The following is a 23,001-nucleotide window of genomic DNA, read 5'->3' on the forward strand; positions in this document are numbered from 1 at the left end:
ACTCAAACAGATGTGTTAAAGAGCAAAGTAACCTACTCCTGACAGCCACAAGGGGTTTCAAACAACAAAGGCACGATGTAAAATGCTTCTTACTGATTAAATAGTCACTTATATGCAAGCAGGTAAGACCACTAACTATATTAATGTACAAATCAAATTAAATCTACAGTTATATGGAAGTTTCCAGAAAAATGAAGGGTTTTTTACAACTGTAAATATAGTACAAACTACAATTTACCTCTAAGATCTTAAGAGGTCATTCCAAATTTCTCAAATAACTAGAATACAGACTTAACACACACACATATCCTTCTATTTCCTCATCTTTTGGAATCCTAAGAAAATTAAAAGTCCTTACAATTCACTAATGAACAGTATATTCAAAACCCAAACATGCCTAGAGTTTAATCAAACTAGCTGCCTTGCTACTGCCTTAACAGTTCAGAAAAATAAAGGAACACAGAGAATTCCCAAATGAAAGAACCAGAAGGAAGAACTGAACAGGTGGCATTACTATACCTCTGACTAGAAGAACAAGAGAGGCAGCCCTACTTTACCTACCTCCACAAAATGAGACATGCGCATCTTAAACAATAAAAGGGGAGGGGATGCAGATAACATACAGCATATTAATATTAGAGGTGACACATGCCAGAAGACTTCCAGTGTTATAAATACATGCACGCTATCCAGAAGTAATAAATCTGGGTCTCAGATAATCTGCAGAGAACAGTTGGGGGGTGGGGGAAAAAAAATCACACAGCATTATAACTGATCAAGTGCATTTTAAGAAAAATCTTCCTTTTCACCACTGGAAACGGGCCATTATGAGATCCTGAATACCAAGCTAGCAAAACTGTTTGTATACTGCAATATGAGAAAGTTTTTTTGGTATACTCAAATTCAGTGAGAGAAAGCATATCTCCAGAGACAACACAACCATGCAGACAACTGCGTGTGTTGAGAGGCCAATTGTGCAACTTTCAACATCATTTTATATTCTAATTAAATAGACAGGTATTTATGGTGGTGTTGCCAAGATACAGAATATACAGAAAGAAATCAAGTTGTATCACCACAGGATTTAAGCAGAACAGAAGAGGCCTGCCTGGCATAGAAAAAAAGCGAAAGAAAAAAGAAGAAATCCACTTCTTATAGTAACACCAGATGCCCAAAGAAGAAGAATAAAAGGGCCAAGAAAGTTATGAGAACTGTAAGCACAGCAAACTTAACCAATCCCATGTGTACAGTAGGTCACCATCTGGAGATCTGTATTAATCTGGTAACCTCACTATTCTGTCTTCTTGGATGCTGCACAGCAGCACTAGCAGAAGTTATTTTTGGAAATAAGGTGGGGGAGGAAAGATGGTTAGGAAAGCTACAAGATATCCAAGAAGGAAAACACATGAGAACATTAAGCAGAACACACTAGCAAGAAATGCCCTTTTTTTTTTTCCTCCATGTTCAGCATTTATTAGCGCAAGATACCTATTAGTATAAGTTTATAAGCTTCAAGAGCAGATCTATCTTCTGGAAGTGGCAAAAAAGAACGTCAGGATCCTCCTTTCAGTGGGTACTTTAGTAAACAGGGGGGGCTGTACCAGTACTGCTAAGCCTGCTGGGAAGAGCACATGTTGCTAAGTTTATCCACGTGACATATCAGTGCAGAAGTACTGAAAGTTTAGAATAAAAAGCAAGAAGTGTGTACATTTCATGACCTTCAAACATTTCCACTGGTGCTCTCACGCTCAACAAGCAGAGCAAGACAGTATCTGAATTCTCACCAACACCACTACTAGATCTTAAGCAAAACGCAACCAACTTAAATGAATCCACTATTTTCAGAGACGCCAGAAAACCTGTATACACTACAGCATACCTACTAAAATACCCAGAAGTTCTAATTCCGTAGGAGTGTACATGTCTTTCAGAAGTAATACAACATATGCATGCATTTACACTTACATCTGATTTTTAGCCGCTTGTCTTTGAGCTTTCCGTTCTTTCCTTTTTTGATCTGGTGGCTTAGCAAAAACAATTTCAATGTTTTCTCCCTCTAAATCTTTGCCATTCATTTCTTCCATTGCCTGAAGGAATTAACCAGACTTTAAATATACTTCTAAACATATCTGAAGTTATTAATTTTATTCTGTCTTTTAGAGCATGCATTTTAAAATTCGTTATCCAGAGGTAACATAACAATATAAAGCTAAAAAACTTTTTAAAATAATCAGACAGCATAGTATCGTGGGTTCCAGAGTTATGCATTTCCTCTTAACTTGGCTCTCAAACCCAGGACTGCATATATCAGTTTAGAAATCTTCCACTCAAAACTGTAAATAGGCTTCAATCTTTGCAAGCTGTTTCAATTAACGAAGTGACGGAACTGTCCTCTGAAAGTACAGATTTTGCAATAAGAGAATAAATTTCTAATGTCAGCACACATGCAAACACTACTAAAGCTAGAGATCAATGCATGTTTTTATTCCTTTACTTGTAACAAATGTAACTTTCTTTTTAAACCAGAAGCCAAAAATTAGAATTCAGGAGTCTCATTCTGACCACAAAAAAACCCCCACACAAAATCAACCACCATCAAAAAAAAAAAAAAACAACCCACACCACCACAAAACTGCCAACATACACATGTACAATTCCCATGGGTCACAGTAATTGCTACAAGTTAAATTCAAGCAGGGGAATCCTAAAGATACTACCACTTTCAGGGACTCTCATAGCTAAGATTTGATGGGATACATATCCTATGAAAAGACTCTTTCCATCATCTTCCTAAGCATCTGCTTTAAGGCATCTGGATGAGTAAGAAAAACTGAATCCCTTGTATCCTGCATCCTCCCACAGAACATAAAAAATAGATACACTATAGGCAGGAGAGGAATTACACTTTCCCTTCCTAACAATGACAGGAGAAAAAACACCAAGAACAGGCTAGCAAAATCCCGGAATGACAATTACTCAATTGTCCAGCACCTCTCATGAAAAAGAAAAGGTGCTTATTGCACACCATAAAAAGCTAGTCATTCTGTTCCTGGAAAATAAAAAGATTACCCAAGTTTTTATCACCTGCCCTAGAGAAACTGCTTTAGATTCTACCAATAATTTGGTGAGAAGAGTCATTCAACTTCTGGCACTTCAGTTTCAAATGATAACACACACGATTATCTTAGATACTCATCATCAGAATTACTTAGGATAGGTGCATCTAAGATCCACTTTTCAAGCTAGCAACTGCGTCTTCCTAGGAGGCACCCAGAGAGGACAAAGTTATCAGTGACAATGTGTTACCATTTCTCCAGACAGAGCTTTTTCTGAAGTTAAGAGACATATACAGCTTCTAAATGTTATATTTAGTCACTGCTTACACACACACAGTGAAGAGTCCTCTTTACTTACCTTTACAGCACCATCCCGTTCATCAAAATGAATGAAAGCATAGTCTTTTAGCTTCTTCACTCGCTCTAGCTTTCCAAATTGACTGAAGGCCTTTTCTAGTATCTCCTCTGTTACAGTATTGGCAAGATTGCGTACAAACAAAACTTTTACCTAAGAAGAAAAAAAAAAGGGGGGGGGGGGAAAAAACGGGAAAAAAAGGCTTAGAAGTATGATCCAATTCCAAAACACAAAATGATGTTTTGCAAGTCATTACTACTGGCAGTACTGAAAACATCATTACATTTTATGTACAGCATTTTATATACATATACACGAATATGTATATTTACAGATTCATACAGCATAAGTTAGCTCCAAAATTCCCTAACAGAAATATCTAATCATGTTTGAAAACAGATTTAATAAGTATTAGCATCCTGAAAGTCAATCCAATTTGTGTTAATGTTTAAAAGAATCCTAGCAGCAGTAATTTTCAACTCAGAACACTTTCAAACTTGAAAGAAGGCAACCAGGATGGGTTACACACAAAATAATTAACTTATCAAAACATGTCATTGTTTAGACAGGTTTTTGCTCAGGTATTTGCAGAACAGTCATCACTATAATATCTAGGTCAGAGGTGACAGGCCTGCAGCTCTCAAGCTGCTTAACTTGTGGCTCCCATGCTATAGCTACACCAAATACCTAGCATCAGGACTGTGCTTGCCTGAGGAGTACTCAGTGACCTGAATCCACAGCTAGAAGAGAGAACACAGACAGAAGGGGACACTAAGGCTGACACTGCTAAGTCACCTTTGGACTTTCTCACAAGTCAAACTGTGTCCTTCCCTCGAGGAACAGCCACCTCCAAATAACTCTGAAAGTCTATTCCCTCCCCCAGCTCTCTAAAGCATGCAATATGGCTCTTAAGCTACACAAAGACTGCTATGCAGCTTGTAACATCAGAGAGGTTGGTTATCTTTCAACTATTGAGATAATGCCCTATTAACTGCCTGATAGTGACTAAATCATCAATATAAAGTTTCATCAACCACCATTTACGATAAAAGAAAATACAGAGCAGTCTGACAAAGGCTTAAACTAGACTCTTTCCTCTTGTCCTTGCGTCCACACTGAGGCTGCACTAAATGACAGTACATTAGCATGTTTGCATGATGTTATCCAGAAGTTCCCACAATTTACAAGCCTCTTCAACTTTGTTGGGGAGAGTCCCTTCCATACACTGCCACCATGCCCTGACAGTCTAGTCACCTCCTACTGCCAAAGAACACTCACAGTCTTACCTTCCTACAATGCAGCTGCACATCAGCTGCAAAGGCCTCCAACTTCTTTTCACATCCCCTCCGCTACTAGTGGTTTCAAACTAGCTGATGACAAAAAGTGAACATTGTACATGGCAGCACCGATTTCCTGCTCCTAACCCTGAAGGTCAACACAAATAACACAGAGTGTGAAGGAACCAAAGAAAGCATGCTTCGATTTTTGAAGCAGAGCTATAATCTCTACTCCCGCCACATACAGGAACTCAATAAACCCAGACATCCTTTTTAGAAGAATTACTATGTAATTAAGTTACAAACAAACAGGACAGACTTCCATAAATCTTTGTCTCACTCACTAGCCAAACTAGGATGGGATGCAGAGTTTGGAAGAAGGGATACCACAGATCATAAATCTGACCCAGTGTATCAACTCTTGTCTTTGGTTACTCTTGCTGATTCTCAGGAGATAAGTCATAGCCAGCTCCTATCCTGTGTTAAGGAAGGCTGCTTCCTATCCTGTGTTAAGCTTCTCCTACATGCCTTGATGGCAAGAGCAACCTTTATTTCTTGTAACCCATATGTAATAACCATTTTTAGTAAAATGTCCTAATTGCTACCTTAACCTTATTTCATGAAAATGAATTACAGGAAGTTTTGTGATGTTATCAATGGTTTTAAAAACCAGTAACTTTCAAACAAATGTTCCTTATTCTTGTACTGTAGGAAAGGATGAAAACTAGAATCTCATGAGGAACCCTAAGTAGCCTTCACTAATAAATCCACCATGACTGACATAGTGTCAGACATAATTAAAAACCCCAAAAATCGTTTTTTGTTAAAGATGCACTAACACAACATTTTTTAAAGAAGTAAAAAGCAACCATTTTAAATGTTTTCCAGTATAGACAAATCCATTAATCTCTAACAGCTGAATTTTTTTAACATCTTTGGTCATGTTACAGGTTAAAAGCGTATCTGAACCAGTCAAAGATGCTGAAGCTAGGAGGCAGGTTAAAGTATAGGTTGAGAGAAGATGAACCCATTTTTACTTCATGTAAGCTATCTAAGGGGGGGTGGGGGGGCGGGGGTGGTGTCCTCTTCATTAAGGCTAATAGATTATAACACCAAGGATCCATAAATAAACACCTGACAAGCAATATACCCAGCAGCAGCATTTTGTCATAAAGGCAGAACCCGCTTTTAAAACTGCTTAAGATTGGACTTCCAGGATCTGCTCTTTTTCCTCCTCTTACCTACAGCACAAATACTTCAGACTTCATTACCACATTCTCCAAGGGTTCCTAGCCTGTCTCCTAGCCTGTAATCTACCAGGCAGCCACAAGCATAAGACTTTATTCAGCTGCTTAACCTGCCACTCCAGAACATCCTCTGTAGCCTCAGCCATGCTACAGGAATCAAGTAAAACATTAAGAAATTTAACCGCACTAAAGGTATAACAAGCATCAAAATAACACTTCGCAGAAACTGATCTATCAACACAGCTACTAGAAGTTGGAAAAAAACTTCACTTTGGACCAGAAATCAATTACTTAACCAATTGTAGTCTCATCTGTCAGTACAAGCACTAACCTCCTGTAACACATATGTCTAGCTTCAGAATCTAGCTTTCTATCTCATCACGCTCAAGGTACTTCATATTTAAAGTAACAGCCCATTTAAATTTTAACTACGCATCCATACAGTACTCTCCATAACATTTAAGCAAAAGTCTGGAGGAGAAAGGAAAAAAGGCTCAAGTAAACATTTCAGAAATTTAAATTAGTAAGTGACCATCTATTGATGAAATGACATGCTGCTTCTGCAACATATTTAGAACAACACTATTCACCTTCTGGCTACAAAGGTGAATTTGCCTTCCCCACAGTTTGCTCCTATGGACTTGCTTTTCTAGCCATCTTGAAAAGAAAAACGACAATTATTCTGATAAAAGCAACCTACTCCTCCTACTCACAGCGTTTCCTCCAGAGCCTTCTACCACAGGAATGTGTAAGACGACAAGGGTCAAAAGCTCTCCCTTTCCTCCAGATTGACAGTACTCATAAGCAATGACACCCAACCTGCAGCTCACATCATCTGGGAGATTATTGACTGCAGCAGCAGCTCAGCTGCTCTTTCTCTTAGGAGAAAGACAACAATAAGCAACAGAAAGTAAACCTAACACTTCCAGAAGTGCCAGATGTGGTCAGTTTCTCCAAATGTACAGTAAGTGGGCAAGAAAGACTAGAGTACAGACTTTCCTTGTTGCAAGAATAAACTAAGGGATGCAGCCAGTGAGAAAGGTCAGACACCAATGCTTGTCTCAGCTTCTGCCTTCAGACACAAGCCAGATGTTCTCTACTTTTTCAGTATTCTCATTCACATAGTCTCACTTTTCCATATGTCTTCAACCCAAGCTCCACGCCCTATCTTTGGCATATGGCACTAGAAGTATACAAGTTGATTTTCTTCACATTTTCTGTATTTATGTTTCTTCCCTTTTCACGTCTCACTTCAAATACAAAACAATACAAGGCATTAAAACATTCAAAAAGCTGTATCTTAAATGGGGCAAACCACTATCAAGCTTTAATTTCTTCAGCCTTTCACTCGCCATGTCTGTAAACTTACTTTGGAAAGATACTTGGTTATGTCCCCTATCACTTCCTGCTCATCTATTCAGTCATGTCAGCAGAAGTTCCTGCTCATTTATTTTAAATTTGCTGGATTAGGTCTCTTCTCTTTTGAGCCAAGAAGCTGAACAGATAGATAGCTCACCATATTTAGGAAGTGCCACCTCCGACAAATTTTACCTGCAAGACTCTTCCCCGCTGCTGACAGTCTATGATGCCAGGCAAGAAAAATAAAGTCTGCAGACAGGCCAGTCCAAAAGCTTCTGTAATACCTGTATTACAAAAGCAGTTTTTTCCCTAAAATGAGCCCCCACCCCAACCCTTTTCCCTTATGGCTCACCAAAGAGGAGATCCCAGCCAAGCTATCTTACTAGGTCCATCAAAGTAGGACTCCAGCAAGTGACGTGTCTCAGATGAGAGTAAAAGCACAGACAAAAAGCAAGCAAAGAGAAAGAGATAAGGATATGGGCTAGCTAGGAGTTTCCATTAAACAACTCAGCTACACAACATAACTGAAAAAAGACAGGGTGGGCATTATCTGATGGAAAAAATATTCATGTGTTTCTGACAAAATATCGCACACATGTATAAGACAACTGCTACAGCATACTACAAAATGTTAACAGTCCAGACTTCAGTTTCACCGAAATATTCAAAATCCAAAATATTACTAGTCTTAGTATTTTAAGGAATTAACCCCCCCAAAATTAAAAATAAAGATACAGTTCCAACTACAAAGTAATTGCCTAACTTCTCAGAAGTAACTGCTAAAGCCAACTTTGAAAATACGTTTGTGCATCTTACTGACATGTTCCAATTCTGAAATGATAAACAAAGTTGCAGGCTTAAAAAGAATTAAGGCTTGTTCTGCGATTGTATCTAGATTTCTTTCCCTCCAAATATTAAGCTACAAAACCATTTTAACTTTTGAAGTCACCACCACCACTTCCAGATGAGAAATTAAGTACATCACCCTACGTGCCATTTTGGCAAGAGCTATGTTCAACATTCAGCCTTGGGAGCACAAAATAACATCAGTCAATAGAGTTTTTAAATTCACATCAATTCTAGAGTGTATTCATGTTTTTTTCATTTCACCTACAACATCTCTGTCAAGAAGGCTGAAATATGCTATTTAAACTCAGGCTGTCAGGAAGTACTTACTTTGGAACAAGGCACTTTAAATGTATTATGGTTCCCTTATAGCCTTATTACCTTTGCCATCACTTCAGGATCTGGGTCTTCTATAGGGTCAGCCCATTCAACCGTAACAACATTTCCCCAGACTTTCACTTTGCCGCTCATTAACCTACGTCTGGCCTGAGCAGCAGTTTTGTGATCTTCATATTCAAGGAAACAGAAACCCCGGTTCTTTTTCTTGTCATCAGGCTGATGATACAATATGACATCTGTAAGACCCTCTGAAATTAAGCAAAATATTTATCTGTTATGGCTTCAATCCATAAATTTGTATTATAAAGCAGGGATTATCCTTCTGGTAAGTATGCATCTAACAAGTGGTTACAAAAAAGCATGAACACACTAGACTTTTGAGACCATGTACATAATAAAATTTCCCTACCTTCAAGAGCAACATGTTCAAAGAGAGACATTAGACTATCCCAACTCAGGTTCCATTTTTATTAAGTGAAGAAAGCTTAGTAGCTATGGAAGAGTACCTTTCCTCTAAGTGAATGGAGAAGAGCATTTTGGGCAGCCAAAAGTTGTGTTTTGTCAGTTCTCCTCTCAAACCCTTAAGTCACACCACTTATCAGCATGTGTTTTTTCCATGGACGTCTAAACAACAAGAGACCAAACTTGCATGATTTTAAGACATCTAAAAAGTTTCAGGGTTTCTCCAAGGAACCTGAAGTATATCATTCGGTAACACAGGAAGCCATCAAATGTTACCTTGCCAGTTTATATGCCGTTATCAAAAAGAGATACTTATCAAATCACTAAGAATTCTGAAGCACAGAACTAGCTACATTCTCCAACCTGCTTCAGTTTAGCCTTGAAAAGTTTTAAAACATCCACTAGTATTGAAATAATTAAACCATCTATTTCTTTGAACGGCTTTTTTAAACATTACACACTTATTCTCCAGGTGAAACTTGGAACCACACATCTAGTCTAATCATAAATATTTCAGCCCTCAGCACAACAACAGTTTAAAAAAACAAACCACCTAAAAGTCGGGACAAGTGATGAGTGGTCTTCATTTGGATTAATCATCATTCAACCATAAGCCAAGAGTTCACCACTCATCATGTCTGACATCTCTCCAGCTCTACAAAACATAGTTATTGACTTACCTGTTACCTTGCTAAATTCTTCAACAATTTGCTCCTTGGTTTTACTCTTAGGAATAGAACCAACAAAAAGCCTATTATTGGCAACAGAGATGCATACACCAATGTGTTTTCCAGAACGAATTTCATGGTTGTTGTACTGTAAGAAAAATAATTGAAAAATGATCAGTTACAGATAATTTTCACTCCCCTCCAACAGCAACATACCAATATTTTACTTTTGCAAACATAGCGTTTAGTAATATATTAAATTCTTTGGAGCTTAACACTCTCTTATGATGCATAATCAACTGTTCTGAAGTATACCCGTGTTCTCTAAGATATCTCCATAATTGCAGCCAACAATTATTCCTCCCTTCTTGTTCAAGCCTCTTTCTTAATATATATTTGTTTAGAGACTTTTTAATGTAGAACCCTGAAAGGTAAATCTTAAGTCCAAGTCATCAAGGTCAAGGCTTCTCCCTTCACAACAGTGCAGAAAAAAAAAATAAAGCAAGTTCCTCTATAGATTGTACCTATGAATTCTTGAATTGTGTATAATAAGACAGGAGTTAAAATTCAAGTCAGATTCCCTTCCAAAGTTCCGTAGTTAACAAAAGAAGGAGAGCCATGATGAGGTCTTCTCCACAAAATATGGAAGACCAACAGGCAAATACTTTCCAAAGCATGTAGATTACACATGTAAACATAGTAAACAGCAAGAACAACCTTCTACTGACTTGAAATTCTAAGACTCCTGTTCAAATGCTTCTCCCATAACAGACTGTTTAGAAGACACCCTGAACAAGTCAGCAGTTTAAGGAAAAAAAAAAGTATTACTGTAGACATCTGTTGATAAAAAATGCCTTTCATTGAGATGCAGACACAGACATGCATCATCCAAATAAGCATCAGGGAGGTCAACTGGTGGTACATCAACCCCTTTCCAACTGGCAACCCTGCAACAGACAGTTCTTTAGCTAGGAAAATGTATTTTGTGGTCAACATCTTATTGACAAGTAGCAGGACAGCTTTTTAAAATTTAACCTAGCTATTTATTCTATGAGTTATTTTGTGTTGGGTGGTAAACCTTCCTACATAGGCAAGTTCTCCCACACCCCTTCTTGCTTTGTACACTAGAACCAGGGTGAAGATGTTTGTTTATTTATATTTATCTCGTGCAAACAAAAACTACATCACCGAAAATTTTCAAAGCTAGACAACTGCACCAAAAGTGATCTAAAAGGAGAACTCTACATGTGAAAAGGATCTGGAGTGGCATCTTCCCAACTAATTACGTCTCAAAACATAGTAGGCTACAGTAAAACACTTCTATCTCCATTATCTGTTGCCCATGCGGCAGAGGAATAGTTGATTTTAAATTAGGAAACAGCTGCATAGGAAGACTGTATATATATATTATTATGATCACTAATAGACTTATACACATTAATGAAGAGACAGATTACAGTAGCTTAAAAATACTTTAAAGAAACACCTTTAAAAAAAGCTGACAGTTTATTAGTCTGGAAACAAGACACAAACTGATTCTTTATTAACTGAAGTGTACATTAGGAAACATTTCTTTACATTAGGAAGTGTTTTTTTACTGAGAGGGTGGTCAAACACTGGAACAGGCTTCCTGGAGAGGTGGTCAATGCCCCATGCTTGTCAGTGTTTAAAAGAGGCATTTGGACAATGCCCTTAATAATAATGCTTTAACTTTTGGTCAGTCCTGAAGTGGTCAGGCAGTTGGACTAGACAACCATTCCAACTGAAATAGTGTATTCTATATGGATAACAGAAGATATTATCCGACTGTTCCTGTTAAAGTCCAAGACCAAAGTCTGGCTACACACTTAATCCAAAAAGAGCCTCTCACACAACTCATGGCAACAAAATAGTAACTTCAAAAAATTAACATATTCTACCATATTGTAATTCAACATTGACAGTAGTTTCTAGTAGTTTTTTCATACTACAATAGATTAACTACTACTTTTCATTGTATGTTTCTCTTAACACAAATGAAAAAGTCTTGAATTAGGTGTTCTTGAATATAAAGTTGGTGTTTTTTAGGTAAATAGTTTGCATACCATCTGTAAACTTAGATGAGACATGAACAGGCCCAAATCATGATCTGGGTAAACTGCCAAAACAGTCAGGCTACCAAATTAGCTATGTCAGCACACTGCTTCCCCCTCCTGTCACCACTGAATCAATGCCTGAAGTTAGTAACAGAGATATTACTACCCTCTACACACTCTAGGAGATAGATTTTTTTTTTTTGTGCTAAGTTCTCTAAGAACCTACTCACAAACAGGTCAAAGTATGCATAAGGTCTGTCTTGCCATTTTATCCACTTAAAACTTTCACCAGCAATTTTAGTTTATTTCCAGCAGCAAATGGCAAATTGTACTGCTATGCATAGCTGGCAAACTGCTTAAGGGACATAATTGAATAACTCACCTCTACCTGGACTTTGAGCAAGCTTACACTTGCTCTAGTCAAAAATACACCATATGCTACTCTAGTTTTCAGTATGTTTTCCTATGAGCTTTACCTCACAAGTATTTATCCTGTACATGTCTACAGTAACCTTAATCACTCAGAAATCTTTTGAAAAACTGAAATTTTCATATGAAATGGGAGGGAGAACTGAACATGTGTGCAAAAGAACACAACTGGTTATAATCCTTAACCAGTATAAAACAGATGGTAAACACAAACATGTTAACAGGGAAAAAAATGCCCAGGGTTAAAAAAATAATTAAAAAAAAAAATCAGACTTCTGATAGTCAGCGCTTGTGTGAACATTTGAGATGCCATTTCTACTTAAGCAGCGAGGGTTAACCACACTGGATTACGTACTGGACATAAAATTAACTACTGTTCGTATCTGTAAGTCTTCTCAGTATCAGGCCATAGCATCACTCCATTTTTGTCTCAAGCACAGCCCCAGAGGTATTTCAAACACAATTTTGGGAATTCTCCCCTTTTTTAACTGACTTAAAAATGCATATGCATAAACAAAATCAAGGCTTCAGCCTTCTAAGTTGCAAGATTTCTTCTGGTTAATGAATAGGGTAAGTCAACATTAAGTTTATTCAAAAATTTTATTCAGCTTTACATTAAGTTGTTAAAAAGACTGTGGATGATACAACAGCCAGGCAAATACGAATTGTATGCAAAATATGTTACACCAACTGCAACGGCCTGAAGACAGGTCAGTTTATTCTCTGCTGCAGTTTGGGTATTGACAAAACCTCATAGCTGTCTCTTATTACTCAGAAACCTACAGGCAATGCAGAGATTTTTATTCTCATTTTCACTATACTTCACAGAGTCCTGAATGGAAAAAAAAAAAAGCCTCTGGGATGAAGATGGGAAATAACAAAAGAACCCCTATCCCAGGGAGTCCAGAAAGCTGGGAAATAAGTTGTATACACATCAGAAGATTACAGGTAGTATCAAAAAGAACACTACCTGTTAAAATAGTAGGATATTAAAATGGCTAGGACCAAGCGTTCAGCATTTCTAAGAGGTCTGTCAGCAGCCTCTCCCATACATGTGTAACTAATACAAGTGATAGACCCATGATTTTCAACTGAGCTCTACAGCAATATTTTGCTAGTACTCCTACAAATCACTCCTAGACAACCTGGGAAACTTGTAATACACCAAACTAGCCAGCCAACTATGGCTGGAATCATTCAAAAGCTGACAAATGCCACAGGATCCAATTTAAAACTAACCCTGCCCTCAAAGAAGTTAGCATGAAGGCTGAAAAACTGCCCCATCAATCACAACACTTTTCAACTATTACACTCAGTGGCTATTTAACTGAAAAACAGAACACAACGCCTTTTTTTTTTCCTGCACATCAAAGATCAGATATAAAGGGACACCAAGTACCTCCTTCCCTTGTACCATTTAGTGGAAGACTGACGCTAGGATCTGATGTTACTTTTATGGAAACACAAGCTGAATGACTTTTCAGAGCAAGCTGCCCTTAAGCAAAATCCAGCTAAGTGAAGAAAAATTCCTTTTTGCTCGCTTACTAGGTGCCTCTGAGAATGTACTTGATTTGATTCACTGTTTTGCTAAGCCATGTGCGTAAGTCTTAAGGGATCACACACAATATAAATGGCTAGGTTGACCATGAAAGTACAAAGAGGTATAAACAGTTATCCTCTGTATATTTGGACTGTGCACAGGAACACCAACCATTCTTGTTTAAAAAGCTAAACAACATATACCAGATATTTTTGTACTTCCACTTTTGTAGACATTTCTATACTTTTTCAAAACACATTCCCATCTTCAGCTTGATTTGTCTCCACCAACTGACTTACATTATTAACATGTCAATAGGGTACCTTAATGGTTTAAGATGTACCTTATTACGAAACAGAGATTTTTAACCCTACTATATTAATACAGTATCAGTACACCTCAGAATGAGTTAGCACTCTTGAGGGTCATACCACACACTGCTCTTGGCCATATCAATGCAGTAGTAACTAGCTCAAAAAATTCAAATTCAACTTAACTAGAAAAACAAAGGGGCAGTGCGAGGATCAGGGTCGTGTTTCTTTTCCCCTCTTTTTTCAGTGATGGATACTTCATGCATAAAACCTGGAAAGCTTAAGAGTGGCCTATTCCTTATATCAAACTATTTCACACCTCTGTGCAAAACAGAGGCAATGTTTTTTAACCTGGGAGGATTATGACTTTCCCAGTCAGCTGCAGCAAACAGAACAGACCTTAACACTCAAGAGTGATTATTTCCCATCTAAAGTATCTTGCGAAATCCTGTGACTTTAGAAGCATTTTTCCAGCACGCGGCCCCCTGCTGGTGCACAAGCAGATGAGAAAATCACGGGCAATCCGACCCACGCTTCCCCTGTACCACTGCAACCTCAACACCGCTTCTCTCCAAAACTCAGCCAGATGCAGACAGCTCAGAAGTCACTACTGCTAACACAACTCTTTTTAGTGCTAAAGGCTCATCTAACTGGACAAAACAGCAGTCCACTGGCTTTTTTTTTTCCCCCCTGTCCCTAACACAGCCAGGAAAAATTTATACACAAATGTGGAAATATTTAAAAAGATCTAGTGGAGATTTATGAAATGATCTAACAATGACAGTTTCATCTTAAACATTTAAGCATTAGGATCAAGACAACTGCTTATAAGCCAGAGAGCATTCCTAAAACAAAAAAAAAAAAAGTGAGTAAGAAAACTTACCAGCTTAACAGCTTCCTGAGCTGCCTCTTTAGTACAAAAAGTGACAAAAGCATATCCTCTATTTAGACCAGTTAGTGGATCCATCATTAAGCGGAGATCCCATATAGGGCCAGCTTTCTCAAATAATGGAACAAGTTCATCTTCAAACAAGTCTCTTGGAATCTTGCCCACAAATATCTACAACAGACATACAGAGTGTTGTTCATAAAAAAATACTTCAAATGAGTAAGAATACATCTACATAAGTATCTCCGTCTCCTTACCTCTGTACCAACAGAAGGTTGCTGTCCTGAATATACAGACTCTGGAGGAGGTCCACCATACTTTCTCTGTCCAGTAGTCACATCAAGAGTGTAGCCGGTTCTCTCCAAGAGTGCCTTCAAGTAAGAAACTTAAAATTTTAAAGCCATATACAAATTGAGCTAGTTTAGATGCACTTCATTCACAAACAGACATGCTTATAATTCCTCTTAAACTGTACTGCTTTGTAACTCGCACAGGTGAACAAGCCTACTGCTAGTACTGCAACAAGAAAGTTGCAAAACACCTACTGGAACTATCAGGTAAAGAAATGCTGCTAGAAAATTAGAGATTCATATAGAGTTTTCCCCAATTCCTTCATTTTCATACAAAAAAAAAAAGGCCAAGTAATAGAACAGTGAGCTTCCCTTTAATTAAAAAGATCTTAGTCTGAGCCACTTCTTGTTTGGCATGTCCAATCCTGCAAACATTTATGCACAGGAGTTCCCTTCACTTAATGAGATTACTCATAAGTGTGAAGTTAAAGAACACATGTTTAAGTGCTTACACCCCTGGAACACTGTACTGACTGCTTCAGGTATCCCACCACTGAAGTGGTAGCACAACTTCCTTTCTCCTATGCTCCCCCCTCCCCCTCAAATTCCTTGTGGGCACATACAGCATCCAAGCACAACTGATCCTCCCTAGAATCACTGCATACAGTTACAGATATACTACCAATTTAAAATGTTAGATGAAATTCAGTATGCAAATATATGAGAAACTCCTCTGAAATTAGTCTTTCTTAATAATTTTGTACAAAAACAAATCAACTCTACACACAAAGAGACAGCATATGAAACAAGCCTAATTATAATCAAGAGTTAGTAATGTCACAACTGGAAAATTGCAAAGTTATTTTAAATGCTATAGCCATCAGCAGTAAAAGCTATGCTACTTCAAGTTAGTTAACTAAGTCCTCATATTATTGTTGTTTTATGTGGTAGCGACAAAAACTGTATGAGTTTTTTTTTAATTTATAATTAATGGCATCCCAGCCTCAAAGTCAGGAGAAAAAAGATTTTCTAGTTTTGCAAGCTACATAGTTATTTGTAATATATAACACATTCATTTTGCAGTTTACACATGAAAAGTTAAAGATGAAAGATTCTCTCGCTTTTTAAAGACACCAACTAAGCATGCTTAGATGGTTTTCCTTTCCTTAAGCTTTGGTAAAGTTGCTCATCACAGAATTTAAAAAAAAAAAACATAGTATGCCTAACTCTTGAGACAGGAGTCTCTTACTAGCAGAAGACTTGGTCCAAGAAATAACATGTCCGTTACTAAGACAGTTTGGGTTACAGTTTATGAGAACAGTGATTATGTCATAAGAAGTGGGCTAAATCCTAAATCCATTACAATCTGGCTTTTCAGACACACGTGGTATCTCCTCCCTATTGTGGAGTTGCTTTAAACCTGAGCTGAAGAGAAAGGAAAAAACAAACAAACAAAAAACAAGCACCACCAGCTGAAGTTATGCATTCTGAACTCAGAAGATCTATGCTGACAAGTGTCCAAAAACTTCTGACTGTGAAATAGAACTGCCTCAACTAGACATAACGCAAACTGTCAAATCTTCTTCACTTTTATATACATTCAGTTCCAGTAATTAACAGTATATTAAGTTTCCTCTTGAAGAGGATGAAGTGTAAAGATAAAAATGCAAGTGACAGCTTTCAAATAATAACAAATAATCTAAAACAGCCTTTTTAAGAAAAGCACAGTTCCAAAAGAATCAAGGTAGCTGTCACAACAGCTTTGAAAAACCACAGATAGACCGCATAACTTTTATCTTTTAGGCACATACCTTAATTTTTGCCTCATCTGGTCCTTTGCTAGAATCTGCCACCTTGGTCCCCTGTTTTTCCCTCTGCCTGTATGTCTTCATGACACCACATAAAAAGGCACTTTTGTTCTGCAAAAGATACATTAATCGTCAGTTCTGAAAACATGACAAGCCAAAATCTAATTTTACCTTGAGCTAATACAGTGTCCGTTTTACATATCACATATGGATCACTGAAGAGACTTAAGCAAACCTCTTGCCAGTCAACTAGCAGTTTATACCTCAACAATTATATTCTCAATTGCTTAACATTACCTGAACATGTGAGAGATCACTGTCTTTAAACTGCTGAAGCACTGCCAATGCACCTTCTTCATTAAATTCCTTTAAAGCTTCAATAGCTCTTTCATCTAGATCACTATGTGCAACTAGCCCTAGAAAAAAGAAAAAAATTACTAGTTATATTTGGGCAGCAATCTTTGTTTAACCGCATTTAACACATCTAACATTTCAGTGACCCCTAAATCAATCACTGATTAATGTAAGTTACTATACCTAAGAAAAATATTTACCTTTAAGAGGACTAAGTGTTAAGTGTATTTAACCCTTTTTTCATCAAAAAGGGTCCAAAAAAAAGTTAAGATTTAGAGTAACAGTTACTGCATTTATGTATTCATTTGACTTCTGTAAAACCCAGATGTTACAAGGGCCAAGTTTATTTTCAATATCCTGAAGCTGAATTGAGAAGGATCTATCAAAACCTGACTTAGCTTGCCTAGCAATGATACTTTGGTACATTTCGAGAAGACTATAAAGCCAAATAAACTGCAGCACTAAAAGTGACCACCACAATCCAAAAATCAAGCTTAAAAAGTGCTAGCTATTACCATGGCTAAGAGAAACAATACAATAACCTTTGCATCCATAAGCCCAAATACTATGTCACAAAGCATCATTTACATGAGAAGATGAATACCAAGGCTTCAGTTACTTACAGTTACCTACAACTACTGTAAAAAATACACAAAGACCACATCACCTACTCCTCCTAAAAATCATCTGTTGCCTATTCCAGCTGTTGCTATGGTCACCTGCATACTTTTCCTCCTTCCCACCCCAAGTGACTTGGCCCAAGACTTTTCTCTGAAAAATACTATGACAAATTAAAGCACTAAAGGGAAAACGTCCACAGATTTTGGTAAGACTGCAGTTCCCATACTTTTGGAAACCACAAAAAGTTGCTATTTTAGCCCAAAGACAGCAGAATCCAATAAAATATTGTAAGTGTGGTTTTGCAAGTTTTACATCTTACCTGCAACGTAAATTTCATCTAGTTTTTCAGCAACTTTCTGTGGTAAACCAGCATCAAGCAATGTCTGGAAATGCTCAGAATGGGTAACTGCAGCAGAAGTATCCATGGGCTCTTCAGTACCATTCCCATTAACATGTTCAGTAGCCATGTTTCCAGATATCTGTTCAAATGCAATAAGCATCATAATTAAGCTAAAAATATCTTCAAGCAGAACAATTCAAGTGACAATACATGCAACAGACTGCCCTATTCTTGCAAGAAAATAAAAAAATCGTAGACCACTTCCCTGGTACTTTTTAATTTTGGAAGACACACAAAATTCCTCAAAAGAAGAACTAACACAAAGGAAAGCCCTAACACCACTGTCTAGCGGGGGTGGGGTAGCTTTCACTGCAGGTTTTACAGAACCCTGCCAGACACTCTGACTCACCTCCCTCTCTCTGTCTCTCTAACGCACTCCCTAAGAGACTCTGAACAAGTTAGAAATGGAGCAAGAAACCAATGGCGGGGGTGGGAGGAAGAGCAAACCTGCCACATGCAGCCGCCGCTACCACTGCGATACCGTCACTGACACCCGCGGCTGCCTCCACCGCCCGTCGCAAACTCGCTGCCCCCCGGAGCGAGCCGCCTCTCCAGGCCCCGGGCGCGGCCGGGATCCCTTCCCGCCTCCACTCCGGTGTCGGCCGGGCAAGCGAGAGGAACAAAGCGCTCTGCTCTTCCCAGTCCGCACCCACCCACAGTGGCGGCGGCAGCGGCAGCCGCCATGAGCCCGATGGAAACACGTGCTCTGCGCGTTCAGATGTCCTACAACTTCCTCCAGTGACCGACTTCCCCCCCTCTCCGCCACACTCCCGCAGGAGGAGCGGCTCCCCCCCACCCCAAGCCCCAGCCATTCCCCACCTCTCACCCTATTCCCCCTGGAGAGCGGTTGCAACACCCCGGGCCCGATTTCACCACTCGGCCGGGAGCTCGCGGCGCCTCCCGGCCTCGCCGCCAGCCCCCAGCCACACTTCTCCCCGAAACAATGCAGGGGCCCGCCGCCAGCCTCGCCTCCCGGCCGGGAAACGCCGCTGCCCGCCGCCCACCGCCTCACGACGTGACCGGGGACACGCGAGACCCGAGCGGCCCCCCTCCCCACACACACGCCGGGCATCGAGGTCGCGGCTCGCCCCGCTGCGGAGCGGCTCCCCCCGGCCCGGCCCGGCCCAGCCCAGCCCCTCACGGGCAATGAATGGAGCGGCGGAGCCGGCAGGACAATGAGGCGAGAGCCAGGCGCCCCACGCGGGGACGGCCCGGGCCCCCACGGCCGCCGCCGCCTCCCCAGCGCCGGCCAGCTGCCGGGCCTAGTGCGCGGGCACCGGCCCAGCACGGCCGCCCCCCGCCCGACAGCAGCGGCCACGAAAGCAGCCAGCTCCTCCACCCATCACGCAGCGCCTGGCAGCCGGGCCCCGGCCCGACAGCGCTGCAGGGCCCCAGCGTGCGCCTCCCGCCCCGCCCGCCGGCTCCCCTCCGCCGCCTCAACCCCCTCTGCCGCCCGGCCCGGCCCTGCCCCGGCGCGCTCCCACCCCGCTCCGCGGGCGGCTGCCGCCGCTCCGAGCCGCGGCCAGCCCGAGCCCACCGGCCCGCCCGCCGGCGCCCAGCCCCTGACCTGTCGCTGCGGGGGCGAAACGCCGTGCGAAGGGGCTCGGGGCGCGGCTAGCGGCTCGGCGTGCTGAGGAGCTGCCCCCCTTCTCCGCTCCCTCGGTGTGTCCGGACAGTGTGCTGGAGCTGGCGTAAAATGGCGGCCGCTCGAGCGCTCACGCCGCTGCTGGCACCAACCCCAGCCCCTTCCACTCGGCTCCGAGGGGCGGGGGGGGAGAGGAGGAGGCGCCGCGCGCGCTGGCGCAGCCCCAAACCCGGGGTCTCCCAGGCAGCTCCGCAAGGGTTATCGCCTCGCCCCGCCCGCCGGGCTGCCCGCGCGCGCGCGCCCGCACGCCCCGCCCTCGCGCGCGCGGTTTCCTGCCCTCCCCTCCGTCCCCCACGCGCTCGGCGTTCCATGCGGAGCGGCGCGCGCCGCCCTCCGCCTCCCGCCCGGCTGGAGCGTCAGCCGGCAGCGGCGCGCGGCCCTCGCGCACGCCGCGCGCTGCCGAGAGGGGAGGCGGCGGCGGCGGGACGAGCCCCGCGGGGGGACGGCGCGGCGCGGCGCGGGGCGCGCCCGGCCTCCCCGGCGCCTTCCGCGCCGCCCTTGCACCTGTGCGGGCGCCACGCGAAAAACGGCGCTGGCGGAGCGGCCCGCCGGGCCGGCCGGGGATTGGGCGAGCGGCCGTTCCCACGGCGCGCAGGTGGCACAAAGGGGACCGGCGCGGCCGGAGGCGGCGAGTCCCGGCCCGCGGCGGGGGGACGGAGGAGACAAAGCCACGCAGACAAAGGGAGGGGAGAGCGGCGCTTTGTGTGGCTGCCGGCCAGCCGAGAGCCCGGCAGCGCTCCGCTCCCGCCGCAGCCGCGCTCGGCGTTCCCGCCTTGGAGACGGGAGGCGCCTCACCCCCTTCCCTGAGGGGCGCCCGGCGCTCTCCCCGCTCAGGCGGGCTCCCCACACCGGCCGCCGCCCGCCCCGCCCCTCCGTAACCGGCGTGCGGAGGAATGTTTTTTTCCAAGGGGAACGGGAGTTTCCCTCGGTCGCTGCGCGGTGAATCCGCTGAAGCGGCGGCGTTAAGCGGCCCCGGGCGGTGGTCGGCGGGCTGGGGAGAAATTGGCAGCAGCGCGGGCTTGGGTGTCGGGCAGCTCAACCGAAATTCCACGGCATGCCTGGAGAAACGAGGCCTGCGCCCCATGGCCACCCTTTGAGCGTCCGTTCGCTTGATGTAACTTTCTCGAGCTGGCCCCAGTGGAAGGTGGGTCTAACCGCACAGCTGTCAGATGCGGATCCCTTGCTGGGGATCCTTGTGCACGCTTCTGAATTCCAGTTCCTAACACGTCTCGCTTGCTCACCTCCTACGAGAAACTTGGAAACCGACCTACTAAGCTCTGCCAGACCTGTAATTCCAGATAAAGACAGCGAAATGAAGGCAGGAAGGCACACAAGGTATTACTCACTTCCTCAAAGGGAGCTCAGCGACAAGCTGACCAACTACCACTGCCCCTTAGTCCAAACACCTTCAGTGTATCTCCAATGTTTTAAAAATACTTAAACCTGCACAGTGGAGCAAGCACAGACAATTAGAGTTAGTTCACTGTCAACAAATACTCACATGCTGCTGTGTAAGTATGTGAAACATACAACTGGTATTCAGTGAAACAAGAAAAATCTCAAGTACTTGATGAAATAAGACTTCATTAAAAACTGAACAGCTCCACAGGTTAGTCTGAAACAGTAACAAATACAAGGCAGCTGTACACTATCAAATATTCCAGCTAATTTATAATTTGAAAGTGTCATTAAAAATCATTTTTACTCAAACTTCCCCCATGTTTAAAATTTTTTTTTAAATGAAACTTTCTGAAAATATAATTTTAGTAAAAGAAAAGCTATTTTTAATGAAAACTTGTGTGGTATTTTTAATCATATACTTTATAAAAATGTGAATATTTTGCACCCTTCAAAAATCTGTAACTTTCTCCAAAAATACAGCTATCAGCTGGGCAATGAGAGTAATATCCTCAAAAACAAATTTGGAGAGCATTTTTCAGTGAAAATACTGCCCCAAAACACGTTATTTTCAGACATTTACAGAAAGTGTTGCAGTGAGGTGTTTACAATACAGGTATGAGCCAGAGTAGTATCTAAATTTCATAAATAGGTTTGTTCTCTGGAACTAATGAAAACAGTGAAAAATGTTTCATTAAAATTCTCAGTCAGTGGATCTGCCTAACTACAGGCGGCAAACTCCTGAGAAAGTCATTCCCACTTTCAGGCCCATTTTTAGAGGGAAAAGCTTTTCCTCCATGAAATGGAAGTAAAAACAATAAAAAGACAAGGATAAATGCAGTGAACAGATTTGCACCCTTATTTAAAAATCACAGCTGACCCAGAGTCAGAGTTACAGCTATTTGATCCTTTGAAGTTTTATGTAGAAAGGAGGAAGCAGAGACTCTGACATGCAGTTCCTCTAAATATAGCTCAGTTATTAGCCCTAATATCAGTAGGACAAAGACAAAAGTGGTATGCCCAGGAAAAGATCCATGACATCATAAAATGAGTTTTCTTTTTATTTATTTTTGAATCATGTAGAACATCTGTTGAAAAAATACCCTGCCAAGAATATTTGCAGACACTTGCCTGGTGACTTGGATTTACATGAGGAATTTCACTGCATGTGCCTGAAAGTTTGACAACTTCTCACCATAATGAAAGTTGTGTTAATTCCTAAATTTTCGTGGTGGAATATGAAACCCCTGCCTGCTTCTAGTCCAATTGTAACCACTGTAGAGCCCCACTGAAGCCACAGCTGTATGTCAGAGCCTCCCCAGCACATCCACAGTAAAACCAGTGATTTCAGAGGTAAAAGTAGTAAAAGAGGTAGTGATTTCAGAGGTAAAACCAGAGGTAAAACCAGAGGTAAAACCAGAGGTAAAACCAGAGGTAAAACCAGAGGTAAAACCAGAGGTAAAACCAGAGGTAAAACCAGAGGTAAAACCAGAGGTAAAACCAGAGGTAAAACCGGGACCAACTACAGAGTTGCATGGATAAAGCAGTGAAAAATAAATTTAATTTGACTGTAAGATTAAAAGCCTAATTTTTGCTTTTGAGCTACTTATGTACAGTTAAAGAATTATACCC

The 23,001-nt window shown here is 41.6% G+C and overlaps 1 protein-coding gene across 6 annotated transcripts in view; it reads right to left on the bottom strand.

Moving 5' to 3' along the window:
* The window catches only part of SYNCRIP (synaptotagmin binding cytoplasmic RNA interacting protein), a 26,331-nt gene extending 6,291 nt beyond the window's left edge, over window positions 1–20,040 (bottom strand). For 5 of the 6 annotated variants that reach the window (XM_075498317.1, XM_075498316.1, XM_075498315.1 and 2 more), the window contains exons 1-10: window positions 19,894–20,030; window positions 18,246–18,405; window positions 17,249–17,367; window positions 16,955–17,062; window positions 15,111–15,224; window positions 14,848–15,024; window positions 9,622–9,757; window positions 8,522–8,727; window positions 3,415–3,564; window positions 1,966–2,087 (exon numbers count right to left, since the gene is read on the bottom strand). In XM_075498317.1, the coding sequence (XP_075354432.1) occupies window positions 1,966–2,087; window positions 3,415–3,564; window positions 8,522–8,727; window positions 9,622–9,757; window positions 14,848–15,024; window positions 15,111–15,224; window positions 16,955–17,062; window positions 17,249–17,367; window positions 18,246–18,393 (1,280 nt within the window). In that variant the 5' untranslated portion in view covers window positions 18,394–18,405; window positions 19,894–20,030. Of the gene's footprint in view, window positions 1–1,965; window positions 2,088–3,414; window positions 3,565–8,521; window positions 8,728–9,621; window positions 9,758–14,847; window positions 15,025–15,110; window positions 15,225–16,954; window positions 17,063–17,248; window positions 17,368–18,245; window positions 18,406–19,893 lie in introns of all 6 variants that reach the window. The other variant, XM_075498318.1, reaches the window with a different exon arrangement.
* Between the last annotated feature and the right edge of the window lie 2,961 nt (window positions 20,041–23,001).

This window comes from Mycteria americana, chromosome 3, assembly GCF_035582795.1.
Source record: "Mycteria americana isolate JAX WOST 10 ecotype Jacksonville Zoo and Gardens chromosome 3, USCA_MyAme_1.0, whole genome shotgun sequence".
NCBI lineage: Eukaryota > Metazoa > Chordata > Aves > Ciconiiformes > Ciconiidae > Mycteria > Mycteria americana.